The sequence below is a fragment of the Argopecten irradians genome, chromosome 1 (assembly GCF_041381155.1).
Source record: "Argopecten irradians isolate NY chromosome 1, Ai_NY, whole genome shotgun sequence".
Classification (NCBI taxonomy): domain Eukaryota; kingdom Metazoa; phylum Mollusca; class Bivalvia; order Pectinida; family Pectinidae; genus Argopecten; species Argopecten irradians.
Window position 1 is genome coordinate 55,855,040 of NC_091134.1, and position 14,533 is coordinate 55,869,572.

General features: G+C 33.1%; 2 protein-coding genes across 2 annotated transcripts in view; one reads left to right on the forward strand and one right to left on the reverse strand.

Annotated features, from left to right (window-relative positions):
* Positions 1-2,621, forward strand: part of LOC138334384 (probable ATP-dependent RNA helicase DDX10) — a 42,320-nt gene extending 39,699 nt beyond the window's left edge. Inside the window, 4 exon segments of the mRNA XM_069283059.1 lie at positions 141-293; positions 651-710; positions 957-1,093; positions 2,339-2,621. Coding sequence (XP_069139160.1) covers positions 141-293; positions 651-710; positions 957-1,093; positions 2,339-2,561 — 573 coding nt within the window. The 3' untranslated portion in view covers positions 2,562-2,621.
* Positions 2,622-4,191: 1,570 nt separating this feature from the next.
* LOC138334393 (achaete-scute homolog 3-like) lies at positions 4,192-6,964 on the reverse strand. The gene is made up of 2 exons (XM_069283067.1): positions 6,773-6,964; positions 4,192-5,382 (listed from the first exon to the last, which is right to left on the reverse strand). The coding sequence occupies exon 2, from the start codon at positions 5,345-5,347 to the stop codon at positions 4,688-4,690; it is 660 nt and encodes a 219-aa protein (XP_069139168.1). The 5' UTR covers positions 5,348-5,382; positions 6,773-6,964; the 3' UTR covers positions 4,192-4,687.
* Between the last annotated feature and the right edge of the window lie 7,569 nt (positions 6,965-14,533).

Consider the following 14,533-nt stretch of genomic DNA (forward strand, 5'->3'; position numbering starts at 1 on the left):
TGAAAACTTAACAATTTTTTTATTCAGAATAATTTGACCTTTGATACTTGACTGAAAAGTTTGATCATCATGACTTGCTTCTATAATATTAGTTGACCTCTCACCTTCATGCTTCATATTTGACCTCTGACCTATTGTAGGCTGTGGTAGATGTGATGAAGCAATCTAAGGTTGATGAGGAACCAGATGAAGACGAGGGTGGAATCGACATCAGTGCTGCTAAAAAACGTATGGAGAAAGAGGACAAGTTTGACAAAAAACTAGACAGGGACCGAGTCCTCCAAAAACACAGGGTATGTAACCTGTTAATGATACACAAAGACAATGTTAAAAGTTCCAAAAATATGTTAACCCTTTATATTAACTTCACAAATTTCATTAAGATTATTGGTCTAATATATAATTTGTACTTTGAACATGTGATGGGCACAGCAATATAATTTTTGCGAAAACGTTTTTGCATTAATTTAAACAAGGGTCATGCTTAAATATAGTTTTGTGTCTTTCAAAAACACTTGATGAGAAATTAATTTTCTCTATAGTGTATGAATTTTCAATGTAATTGGACAATCATAATTTGTCGAGATGATAATTTTTTTGAAGATAAGATTAGCCTAATATTGCAATAATGAAAACAATCTGTTTTACAGGAGAAGCGTCTGAAGTTGAAAGAGGAGAAGAGAGCAAAGAAAAACAAAGGTCGGGTTGAGGTAAGCTGTTGGTCTGTAGGTATGATTGCTATTGAAGCAAAAGCTGAATGTGGAAAGCTACATTCTTAACCTGCAATACTGGGGGCTTTACATTATTCAGTACAATATACCCATTTCTTCAATTCTTAACTTTCTTGTCTTAAGTTTGTATATTTTTCTTACATTTTCATCGCATTAACATAATGAATTACTTTAATACCCTGTCATGATGTGAATGTTTACACATTTTGTTTGATGATATGACAGGACGATGAGGAGGAAGGCGAGGCAGTGTTGGGAGGGGAAGATGACGGAGCAAATCCTTTGGACTTCCTGCCTGACCCAGACAAAGTGTATGGCTCGGGAGGTGACAGTGATGGTGATGAGGAGGAGCCAGAATTTGAGTATGTATCAATAATTATCTGTTTGTCCATCACATGTTTGTCACATGATCGAACAGTTACTACAAGTTTCAGTGAACTACCAGTATTAAGTGATTATCACACTTCCTGGTACCATATACTTACATATTTCTTTGTAGTCAAAATATCATAAAAAAGTGTTTGTGCATTTTTAGCTCACCTGGCCCGAAGGGCCGGTGAGCTTATGTCATGGCGCGGCGTCCGTCGGCCGTCCGTCCGTCAAAATTTCCTTTAAATCGCTACTTGTCATAGAGTTCTGCATGGATTGTAATCAAATTTGGCCACTAACATCCTTGGGGGAAGGGGAACAGAAAATGTATAAATTTTGGCTCTGACCCCCAGGGGGCAGGAGGGGCGGGGCCCAAAGGGGAAATAGAGCTAAATCCTATAAATCGCTACTTGTCCTAGAGTTCTGCATGTATTGTAACCAAATTTGGCCACAAACATCCTTGGGAGAAAGGGAACAGAACTTGTATGAATTTTGGCTCTGACCCCCCGGGGGCAGGAGGGGCGGGGCCCAATAGGGGAAATAGAGGTTAATCCTATAAATCGCTACTTATCCTAGAGTTCTGTATGTATTGTAACCAAATTTGGCCACAAATATCCTTGGGAGAAAGGGAACAGAACTTCTATAAATTTTGGCTCTGATCCCCCCCCCCCCGGGGGCAGGAGGGACGGGGCCCAATAGGGGAAATAGAGGTTAATCCTTTAAATCTGATGTTCAATGGTGTGTCTTATGTATTTCCAATTAACACAAATATATACCGAAAATAATTGAATTTGCTTTTATTGCATGTGCAGTTAAGTACTTAATTCCATATAGGGCATAGTGCCATGAAATTTTTTCTGGACACAAATAATTATTTTTAGTATTTTTATCTTGAAGTAAAATAAGAAGCTCAAACTTTTCAACAGTGGCAATCGTGTAAAGTATGTAAATTTCGTAACTTGAGAAAAACACTAATTCGTTTGCTCCTGTTTTTGACAAAGAAAAAATACCATTTGTCGAAGGTGCAGTATCTTTAATGTTTAATTTACTGAAAAGTCGGTTGGGGATTCATGTGCATATATAAAATTGATAGTGAAAGGCGATAGATATGCCTTATAATGGTTTTCCTCTCTATATTTGTTATGAAACCAATTTTGGAACATCATGTTCCCCAATATATAAAATTGTTCTGTTTGTATAATTAGCTCTGATGACCTATTTATTGTGATATTTTCCAGACCTGTTACTAAAAAGCAGAGACTGTCAAATCCAGAGGATAGTGAAAGTGAAGAGTATTCGGGCGATGAAGATGTGGCAAGTGGAGATGATGACAGTGAAGAGGACGATGACGACGATGATGATGATGATGATGATGATGATGACAATGACGACGATACCATGCAATCAGGATACACCTTAGAAGATGATGAAGCACTGGCATTAAAGTTACTCGGAAAATAGATAGTTGTTAAAATATAAAAAAGAAATAAATAAAATTATTTATATGGCAGCAGTGATGAATTGAGAGTTTGAAATGTCTTGTTTGGGCAATTGAAACCATTGGATGTAATATTTGTGAATGCATAAATTTGCTATCAAGGTTTGTTACTGAATATTGTACATGTATATTCTGATATATGTTTAAACAATTATTCGCGTAGCTTTTGATTTGCATTTAAGATTTCCCTTAAAAACAAAGTAGTTAACAGTTATTGAACTGTGAATGGGTTATGTTCAGTGCACTAATCAAGTAAATATATGTAATTATAGCCTCAACCTTAATGACTGAGGACCTGATGGGTAGACGACAATACTTAGTCTCATTGATGTATATCTATTTGTTACACAACCACTGAATATTACTTGTGTGGTATTTCGATAAGTACAATGTGTACACTGTAACATTTATCAGACAGAATCCTTCATCATTTGTCTGTTGAAGATAGCCATGTTCAGACTATACTAGTTAGTGAAAACGTCACAAACTGTTATCATATGTTAGCTGGTTAGAAGGAGGTAACCGATGTTTTGGAAACGTCACAAATTATTCTTCAGTTTGTTAAGATGACAGCAGTTGTTTTGGAAACGTCACAATTTATTCTTCAGTTTGTTAAGATGACAGCAGTTGTTTTGGAAACGTCACAAATAATTCTTCAGTTTGTTAAGATGACAGCAGTTGTTTTGGAAACGTCACAAATTATTCTTCAGTTTGTTAAGATGACAGCAGTTGTTTTGGAAACGTCACAAATAATTCTTCAGTTTGTTAAGATGACAGCAGTTGTTTTGGAAACGTCACAAATAATTCTTCAGTTTGTTAAGATGACAGCAGTTGTTTTGGAAACGTCACAAATAATTCTTCAGTTTGTTATGATGACAACAATTGTTATGGAAACGTCACAATTTATTCTTCAGTTTGTTAAGATGACAGCAGTTGTTTTGGAAACGACACAAATAATTCTTCAGTTTGTTATGATAACAACAATTGTTATGGAAACGTCACAAATAATTCTTCAGTTTGTTATGATAACAACAATTGTTATGGAAACGTCACAAATTATTCTTCAGTTTGTTAAGATGACAGCAGTTGTTTTGGAAACGACACAAATAATTCTTCAGTTTGTTATGATGACAACAGTTGTTTTGGAAACGTCACAAATTATTCTTCAGTTTGTTAAGATGACAGCAGTTGTTTTGGAAACGACACAAATAATTCTTCAGTTTGTTATGATAACAACAATTGTTATGGAAACGACACAAATAATTATTCAGTTTGTTAAGATGACAACGTTGTTATGGAAACGGCACAAATAATTATTTAGTTTGTTAGAATGACAACAGATGTTATGAAAATGTCACAAATATCATTTAGTTTGTGAGGATTGCGTAAGACAACAAAAAAAACCAATGTATTTGCATTGTGTTAATATATATCTAGTTTATCAACACGATTAAACATAATAATTGTCCGCATGATAAATAGTGCTTATCATATAACTTAAACTTATGACAGCTTAAAAAGTGAAAACAATAAAACTAAGTCTAACATGTACTTATTACACAAATCAATGAATACAACTACAGGTATGGTATCATCTTGTTTTATTTCCCATATATAGGAGCAATTCCACCATACACAACGAAGAAAGCAGTATTATATTGGTAACGTGACCATTACTAACATAACCTTATCACACAAGTCAAAGCGAATGTAATTACAGTGCATAAACGTAAAACTATAAATTAGTATTATTTCACAAATCAACTTGTGACTGTTTTTATAATCAGACAGGAAGACAAATCATTGCACTTTATCAAAAAAGAATAACATAATGTAGATTTATACAAGTTCAGCACTTTGTGTACACGGAAACGTATCTTACCTCACGGATTTAATCGTCATATCATACTCTGTTGCTAAAAGATGATTGTTGCTGTAGTGTCTCTATACTATACTCTAATTTGACTAGTTTAATCGGCTTGTTGCTGGCGTCTATTCACAACATAAATACGATGCAAATGATATGTTAGCGAACATTTGGACACAAAACCATCTTTACTAATTGATACAAATTTAATAACTATCGAAATCAAGCGTTATGTACACATTTTCGTTTTTCAGAACACTGCAAGTGTCTGTCTTCAACATCACTGACTTCCAGAGGACGCTTCCGGTGATATGAATCGGAACTGTCCGTGATGTTACTGTCTGTATCAGAAAAACTATCGCATATTTCTGCGTCGTATCGTGATCGGGATGGAGAACTTGATGAATGCGAGTCACTGTCCGCAAAAGAATCTTTATTATAGTCATGATTATCTTCAACATCATCTTGGGCGAGTATGTCTTCGAGGTGCTTTATGTAGTCAATGGCCTTCCGTAACGTGTCCACTTTGCTTATTCGTTTGTCTTTGCGTTCTAATGGCAAGTGTTCTCTCAGTCTACTGTAGCCTTCGTTCACACACCGCACGCGCTCCCTTTCGCGTTCATTTCGTTTCCCAATGCAATTGGGTTCGCCCTGTTCTGCCATGACGGAAGGTAGAGGTATTATACACAATGGAGAGAAGGGATCTCTTTTTGGGAGAACGCCTTTGATGGAAGCTTCGTATCGTAATCCATCGAAGTGTAGAGAAGGATTTTTGATTATCCTTGCAGTGGTAGGAAATATAGGAACACATGGGCTGTCATCACAGTCTCGTGGGATGCCGAGTTCTTCACATGTCGGGGACGAGATCTTTATAGAGAACATCGTGATGGTCCGGTTGTTGTAATGAGGGGAGACATCTACCAAAAGAAAAGCGATATTTTCAGTAATATTTTAACAATTCGCTTGGAATGTCCGTAAACGCCGTCATTGAGGCGATAAGCTTAACTTATTGATTAGTAAATATGTAACCTATATTTTTGTATCTGTATCCAGATACGTTATAAATATAATGACCCAATTTCTTTGCCAAGAATACCTGTATTACTATACTTTATATTATAAGCGGTAGAAGTCTTTCATGTCGTTGAAACAGTTGATTTGTGTTTTCGGCACTTCATTTCAATGATTGAAACAGATTTAGCTTAAGTTATTCCATGCCAACTTTAGCTTTGTAAACGTTGTGGCGTATTTAAATTTTAGAAGACAATGTCCATTTCATAATTCGGTGGAAATATATATCCTCCCAAAGACAACCGTTTTTCGAAAAAATAAATTGTTGCCCAGCGGATCATTACTTACTATCTAATAAACCCAACATCAGTACGATTTCGGCTTTTTGATTAAACGCCATTTGAACTTCCAAAGAGCTAAGCTGGTTTAATTCGTATACATTTAGTTATTTCATTTGCCGTTTAGTCAATATATAAAATTTATATATTAGATAAAAAAGGAAACTTACTGAATTGAATCGTTACAAATGTTTAACTTCCATATGCTTATAAAGAAAATTGGACAGATTTTTTCTAATAAACAAAACACAAGCATTTGATATTTTTATTTTAATATAATCGGACTAAAATTAATTTCACAATAAAAACCATTTTATGATTATTTTGTTCCTTTTAAACGAACCGATACTATATAGAAACGAGTTTGTAATTGTCTTCAACTGATATTTGCAATATTGCGAAATAAAGTTGATATGTGATAATAAAATATTATAAATATCCTAAGGTTTGATATGGATAGATATACAGGGAAAGAGAGAGAGAGGAGGGAGAATTATTTTCTCCACGCGTAAGATATTGGAGTAATTTTACATGGGGAATCGTGATTAAAATAGTCTGTTTGAAACTTTTAAATTTCAAAATTACCAAATTGAAAATAATGCAAAACCTGATAAATACTCGAAAATGTCAACGTGGTTCAATTTTTAAAAAACTAACCAATAGAATAAATACAAAGTTTACAAATAGGCAAGTATACGATTTACAACCAAACTTTATAATTATTTTCAAATTGACCTTTTAATAAATCTTGATGGTGACATGGTGATTTTCATTGATAAGATCTATACTTTATGTATGAGTATGCAATAAATTCATTAGTCGTCTTATTGATACAAAGAAATTTTGTTAATCATTTTAAATAAATGTAATACTGTTCCAAATTGATGTTTTACTGCTGCTCAATACAATGGCGTGCGATAACAAATACATTTCTTACTAACAATAAAAGTATACTTACACAAGTTTAGATGAAATACTCCCTCATTTCCAACTGATTCTTCCAATTGTCTTCCAATAACTAACGTCTTAATGTTTTGTGATCTGTTCTCATATCGATAACACCCAACTGTTTTTTTTCTGGAATACGCGAAATGTCTCGCCTCCGAGCTGGTTATGCAAATAAGCCTCTATCAGGCGCGTGTCTCGGGCTTTCAAGTGTCACATGGGATTATCTCCCCTCGCCACTCAGTAAAACGCCACAAAAAGCAGATTTTCCTACTTTGTTGGGAATGTACACCACTGAAACACTTCGATGGTTGAAAACCGACTTATAGTCAGGGATCATAGGATATAATAATTAATTATACATTATTCTGGTAATGTAATCATTAGCCAATTCTCCCTAAGTCAGAAGGTCTCTTTTATCACATAATTCCGTTGTATGGCACATTTAGTTCTTGTGTGTCTAACCGTTTAGATAGAAATATGATAAATACCCAGAAATAACAAAGTCATAGTTGACTTAGCTTTGCTAAGTTTGTCCGATTTTAAACTTGAGTGTTAAATACGCCTCAATGATCATATTGTAACGAGATAATCCGGGGCTGTCAACATTCAGCTTAACCTGTGTCTCCAATTTGAAAATTTCTTAAAAAGAAGTTCTAAAAATTACAAAAAGAAACAGAAAAATGGAATCAAAAACTCTCGTTTTTATTACCTATATAGATATAATGCATCTTTACCGGCAAAGTTTACTAATAAAATTAAGTCAAATTATTTTATCGTGAAGTATCTGAAACAATTATTACATAAATTGTTATAGAACAACGTTTTATTTCTAACCAGAAAAAAACATTACTTCATGGCTCTAAAATTGTATTCAAATATCAAATTAATCACCAGACTAGGTTGTTTACTTTCAATTGAAAGGTTGACAATGCGGTAAATATACATTGGTTATTGTAATCAGTAAGTACTTCCATGGACTGATCTTATATGAAGTGTATATTAAATACATTAAATTCCTTCCATATTTCGTCACGTCCAAGTTACACTTGGCAGACATGAAAGAGTCCCGTCAACAATACATTTACACTTACTAGTCATTGTTCAATATTTATGCTGTTGTAACGGAACTTAATGTTGTCAAGTAGACATTAGATTTGCCGCATTAGACGTTGGAAACCCAATATTACGTCATATCTGTACTCACGAGACGTTCTATTAAACAAACATTAAGTAAAGGATTAATTCTTGTATTGGAGTTTAATTGGGTGACTGATTTAATAGGAATTCGTTTTTTAGCTATGTCGGTATCCCTAATACTCTGTTATTCGTGGTATTGACCATCGACTTAATCCATTATTTATATCTATAAAGGTCCGCCATGGCTGGGTGACCGATGTCAGACATTCTACATACATCATAGTACTATGCTAGTACTAATTCGCCAACCTCTATGCTGCGAGTTCGAAACTAACAAGGGGCTGTAGTCAGGGCCTATTCTCATATATATTTCTAAACTGTGTACTTTTGCTTAGATTAATTTATTCACTCCTAGTATCTCACTGTTCCAGGTTGGGATATTTCAAATAAATCTTCAGGGGTAAATAAGTGAGTCTTGGAAAGCATCACAGAAGTCGGGGAATATCCATACAACGCACTTTTCATCACCTTTACGATCTAGTTGAAAATAATATCATTTGTACACAAATGTTATTTCCACTTTTTGTATTTCAACTTTTTTGATATTTTTTTTTACCAAAATTCGTTGGCGTGGAGTGTTTTACAGTGATCAATGACCCACTTTAGATGATGATCTCGTGCTTTTTTATTTTTTTTGTGTGATATATATTATGATGATGATAAAAGCACTTCTCCACATATAGGGTGTAGAAAGTGATTACTTTTCTTTTAGATATAATCAGAACTGACTTTAGTAGATCTTAAACACAGTTGTATATGCAAATATTGTCGACAATTCGTAAAACTATATGATTACTAAGAATATTACATGTAAACAATAGAACGTTGTCATATTCTTGTGTTGTGGTAGAGCGCACCTGTCCCATATGTAAATAAAGAGATAACAAATCATATAGCTCTCTCATATTTAGCGGTGTAATCTTTAAGTCCAACACCAGTAGAGTCCTCTGAAGCAGCTGTGTATCTCTAGGTAGTTATAAGAAGAGACTTGTAATTAAAGATTGCCGACATCTTTATCTGCAAGTGTTAATGTAATAGGGTGTTAATCGGTTCGAGGCCACCTCCTTCCTCAAGTGTCTTTTACCAAACGAGAACGCCAGTTAGCCCCAAACCCTTAGAATTAAAGTGTTCATCTTTAATTGTTTTATCTGAAATTGATACAGAGCGCGCGCGATTCACACTGTATGGTAACCATAGCGACATAATCCTATGACGTCGTTCAATATTTAGTTTGTCCATCAATGGCTTGGGAGTCCTGGGAAAGGATGCATTCAGCGACGTCAGGGAAAGAAGATATATATGTCTCAAAGCAGCTCAGGAGATAAACGATAACACGTTTAATGATAGGATACAAAAGACAACGTAAAAAGCAACCCAAAAGGTCAAACGCATTTCAGGAAGTTTGATAGCATTTATACTTTGATAACCCAACATGATAACTTACATTTACTAATAAATATTGAACATAATCCTGACCTGTTTATTTGACACAAATTTCTAACGATCGCAAGCAAGGTTTTTATGTGTTTGCTTTCAACTTAAGAAAAATGGACCCATATTATATTAAAATTGTGGACTTTATTTGACACTTTGACTCCTTAGCACCACTAATGTGTTTTAGAAATCGTATGGTACAGGCCAATTTATCTTTACTTCATTTACATGCTTTAGTGCAAAAATCTTCAAACGGGGGCGTTTTCTGACTTTCCATATACAGTCCTCATAAATAAGCTGGACATGCTAATATGAAATGCTGTCATTATCAACTTTGGCTTGATGAACCATTTTCTCACAATCATTAGGATAGTCTGTCTATTAGAAAACTTTACAACCTTTATGACATGAACTATATTCCTTACTGAAACCTAACAAATGGACGTTTGAATGGTTCCAAACAAAATGAGTTATGTATACATTTGAACATTTATAATGACTCATATTTTCAAATACACAGATATCGATGAATATGTCAACGGTATAATTTTAAGTTTATCTGGAAACACTATTAAAAAGAGTGGTTGAGTTCTCTTTAAAGTAAAAGTGACCCTCCAGCGATTAGTTAAACTACTTAGCTTATCCAAACTAACACGGACTATGATGTATATAAACGGAAATGTTTTCTTTCGCACCATTTAATTTAAAAAGGAATTGCAAAAATATTTGGGGTTTAAAACTGACATTTTGCCCACATTGACACTCCGCCGTGACAAATCCTGAGTAACGCTGAAGGCAAGGCTTGTCCGTGGTCAAGTCGATTCGGCTCAAATAATGCAGTTTTTTCCATGGTAGTTAGCTTACAATTTACCTCCTATACATGACTCTACCGAGTGCTAGATATTTAACTGGATACGGAATGTGGTTGGAACCAAGACTAAAATACAATATGGTAATCTTATTTCAAATTCAAGATTTATTCAAAAGTTTGTCGCACTAGTTCCAAACTGAGGTTTTATATAATACGTACATTGTACTATAAATAAACTTTCCTCGGACAACGAGTTAGCGAATTTAAAATTGAATAATTTGAATTTAGATTAATTATGCAAGAATTGTGGAAGATATTAATTCGTGGAGATAAATTTTCGATAATTTACCTTGATTGTGGAATTCCCGAAAATAACTCTCAAAGGAAGTTGGTTACATTATGCAAACCATTTGGTAAAATGTCTGTTTTTTTATTTGTTGTTTGCTTCAGAAAGGATCAGAAAAAAATGTAGGACGGACGAAATGATGGCGTCTTGAGGATTTAGTGACGCGTTTTAATCCCCACTAAGTAGGACAAACAAACACGAGTCACGGAGTCTAATTGCAATTAACTGGTGCTTTATTAGGTAAATACCAGATTATCTGTTAAATACCTACCTACTGACAAATCATTGTTTACATTGTAACTTTAAGTGGAATTCTGTATTCTTGCCATTGTTATGTTTGTTTAGTTTACGAGTACACAAAGACTTATGCTGGAATAATTGCCGTTATGTTCAAATGGTGTAAATAAATCTTTTACATTTAGTATTTTTTGTAGTAGTATTTTAAAGCGAAAGAACAGATTAGTATTGAATGTTGGACATTTAATAATGATAAATATGTAATAATTATTTATCATTTGCTATTGCGTCATTGACTACATTATATCTATTTTATGTGTTCGTAATACTCTTGACAGTCAGACTAGTGGGATTATGATGAAATATGATAAATCCTTTTGATATTTTAAGACAATGATACATTTTCATTAGATTTTACACAGCGTCTTAGACAAATGTTCGCAGCAAGTCATTTAGAAAGTTTGGTTGGGATTGATACATATGTATATACACAAACAAAATTTTGGTTAATTTACTAAATTAGTAACAATTTTTAGATGTTCCAAATATAGTAACTGGTCGGTTGAAGTCTTATTAGTATAAAAACTAAAATATCACCATGTATTTTATTAGAGCCACTTGTTATGGAGTACTACAGTGATCCCTGACATGAGATGAACTGGAGGAAATCATCTGTATCCAACACCACGGACAGTACACGTGTTCGGACAAAGATGTCGCACACGCAGTCTCTTTTTGCTTCCTGGTCACGTTTTATCAGGGAATTAAAGCTGTTTACCACGAACTGTGGTATTTAAGTAAGACTGCTCTATTTAATCTACCAGTAATAGGATAATTTGTTAGACAATAGAACGGACATTATCTCCGCAGAATGTCAATAACAAAGAAACACACGTGGCGACATGGCCTATGACTCGGCTTGTCGTGAGTTCATAACCTGAAATTTCGGGGAATTAGAGTAGATACATTTGTCAAAAATTGCATTTTATTATTTGTTTTAATGCTAAATCCGACTTTCTGATTGATAGATTCTTTTTCTTCATATACTATGAAAAATATCAGAGAATGACGCGAACCTTACTTTCATGAAGTCACCATATAGTGACGTCAACATTGCATATTAATAAAAAAAATAATACCATTGGGAAATCAACGGAATCGTACGTTTAAACGTAATTATGTTATCAAGGAGACGGAAAGAAATAATATAAGCATTGATGTAACTATTTCTTAACTTCATCGGGTTATGAAATAAATTTTGTTTGCAAACTTTTGCGAGCATGGATTTACACAGTTTTGAAACAAATTTTTTCATACCCCGATGAAGTTAAAAATAGTGATATCAATGCTTAAATAAAAACAATAGCAATGTAATGTAACACACGTAACAGTATATCTGGACATTTACCTTGTTTTTTGACCTAGAATATTCTTATTGAAAGATGTCATATGTTTATAGACTAATTATCATATTTCGAAATGTTTTATGCAATACTTGCGATTAATATGAAATAATTATCGTAAACAAAAATACATGAAAATTGAAAATAAATAAATAAAAAAAATCTCCGAAGAGAATTTAAGGAAAGCTCCTTAACTTAAGATTTTTTTTGCCTCAACTTCTGTAATTTTATAGAGAATTTTAAGACTTTAATAAGGAATGATATATAAGTCCTGCAGTGATACATGTCGCATCAAGTTGATTTATATTTTAGAATATTACTGTATGATACAAACATACGCCTGTCATTGCGTGTGTGATAATGATCCCCAAAGTAAACAGCCAGCGGCCATTAGCCGCAGTATAACGGTGAACCATTCACATACAGACGGTAGATTTAGAGTTTATCCTCTCAGGTAAATAAAACTTACTTACAACAACATTGACTTTTGGCACGAGCACAGAACCAACAACATACCAATGATGGTTATTCCATTGTTAACGGTAAAGTTTAGTTCTGTCTACAGAGTTAACTACAAGTTTCAAACCAATATAAGCAGCATATATTATGCTTTTATTTTACAATATCAAAACGAAAATTCCAACTCATTACAATGTAGTACAATTTTAAAACTATTATCAAAATAAATGCCACCATTTCACTTTCCAATGAATCCTCTTTATTTCTATCAAGAATGTTATTTATGTGTTTGTATTTTATTGGTGAGTATTTTTGCATATCATATTGTATCCATGTTGTTGGGTTTCTGAAATAGTACAAAAAAAACAATGTCACTGTATATCTAAAGATCGGTGAATAATACTTATCGTTTGAACACATTAATAATCTCGGGTTTTATATTTGACTTTAAACAAAGTAATCGGAATTAAAGGCGAGCAATAATTTCTATTATTAAGAAATGATAAATTTCTAAAATGTAAAATTGAAGTTGAAATATCAAATTTACGTGATTTACATCAATGATTATGAAATAGAAACATAAGAACATCATGCAGCTTGATCTAAACGTTGTAAATTAAATGAGAATACTTTGTGTATCACAATGAAAACAAATAAAAAAAACACCTTATTATTTCATCATTGTAAAATAATAAGTAGAAATAAGTTTTTTGAAGATGCAACTATATTTAATGGTGTTGTCATTTCCTTAAAAGTAATAAATTGGTCTTTAGATAAAAGTAGAATCAGAAATGGAATAACGGTCTTGCAGGCAAGGGTATATGACTATCTATGCTTCTTATAACACTTAAAGAGTTTTCAATATGACAAAAAGTGCGAAAGTGATAGGCCATACAACTTTAAATATATGTGATTAACAAATTAAATATTTATTTCAGATTATTTTGACACTTATTCACAGATGCAACTTTGCTTAACTTTGGATTGTAGAAAGAGTAAAAATGTCATGTAAGTTGATATTATTACATATTAACATTTCTGTAAGTACAAATTGAAGTTTACAATGTGTTTGTGAAATAAGTAATCAACGAAACTGTGAACTGTATATGCCTGTAACGAAAAACGATATAATTTCTAGCATAATTCATCATTACATTTTTAAAGGTGTAATACTATTATAGTGAATGCTGTTTTGTATATTTAAAGTTACATGTGCCATAACTTGGCGAACATTTTACCATTTTGACGTGTTATTTTACTTCAGCAATCTATTGACAGCCATCAGGTTTGATTTATTCCGTGAAAATTATTTTAAAAAACCATGTACGATGCCTTAAAAACTCATAAATTCTTGTTTGTATGCCTTATGCATGTTTGGATGAAGACATACTTGCAGAAATCACTTTAAAAATTACAAATAACACTGTAAAATGTGAAATGAAATTGTTAAAGTTAAAGATGCCGTAATTTTCATGCTCACGAATCAAGAACATTAAATGTCTTATTCACCATCACAAATTACCAAAACTTTGAGAATGACAATACTCACAATGCACAGGTTTTAATTTTACAAGTTCAAACAAGTCATTATATTTACACCTACAGCGCAGTGATATAAGTACATACGGCCAGACCATGACGCCAAGTTGTGATCTACAATATCATTTCACATTTCTACAGAGTTATTAGTAATTCTAAAATGATTTCTGCATGCTCTTTTCCATCTAAGCATACAAAAGGCATAAAACACAATAATTTTACAGTGCACCAATTCTATGTTGTTACTAATGTTTATAAGGCATCAATAATGTTTATATGTCCATTTGAATGAATTTTACAGCTTAATTCATCAAACCTGATGTTATTCAATAGATTACTGAAAAA

Excerpts from the sequence above, each read along its gene's own strand:
- LOC138334393 (XM_069283067.1), bottom strand. The coding sequence starts at position 5,347 with ATGTTCTCTATAAAGATCTCGTCCCCGACATGTGAAGAACTCGGCATC.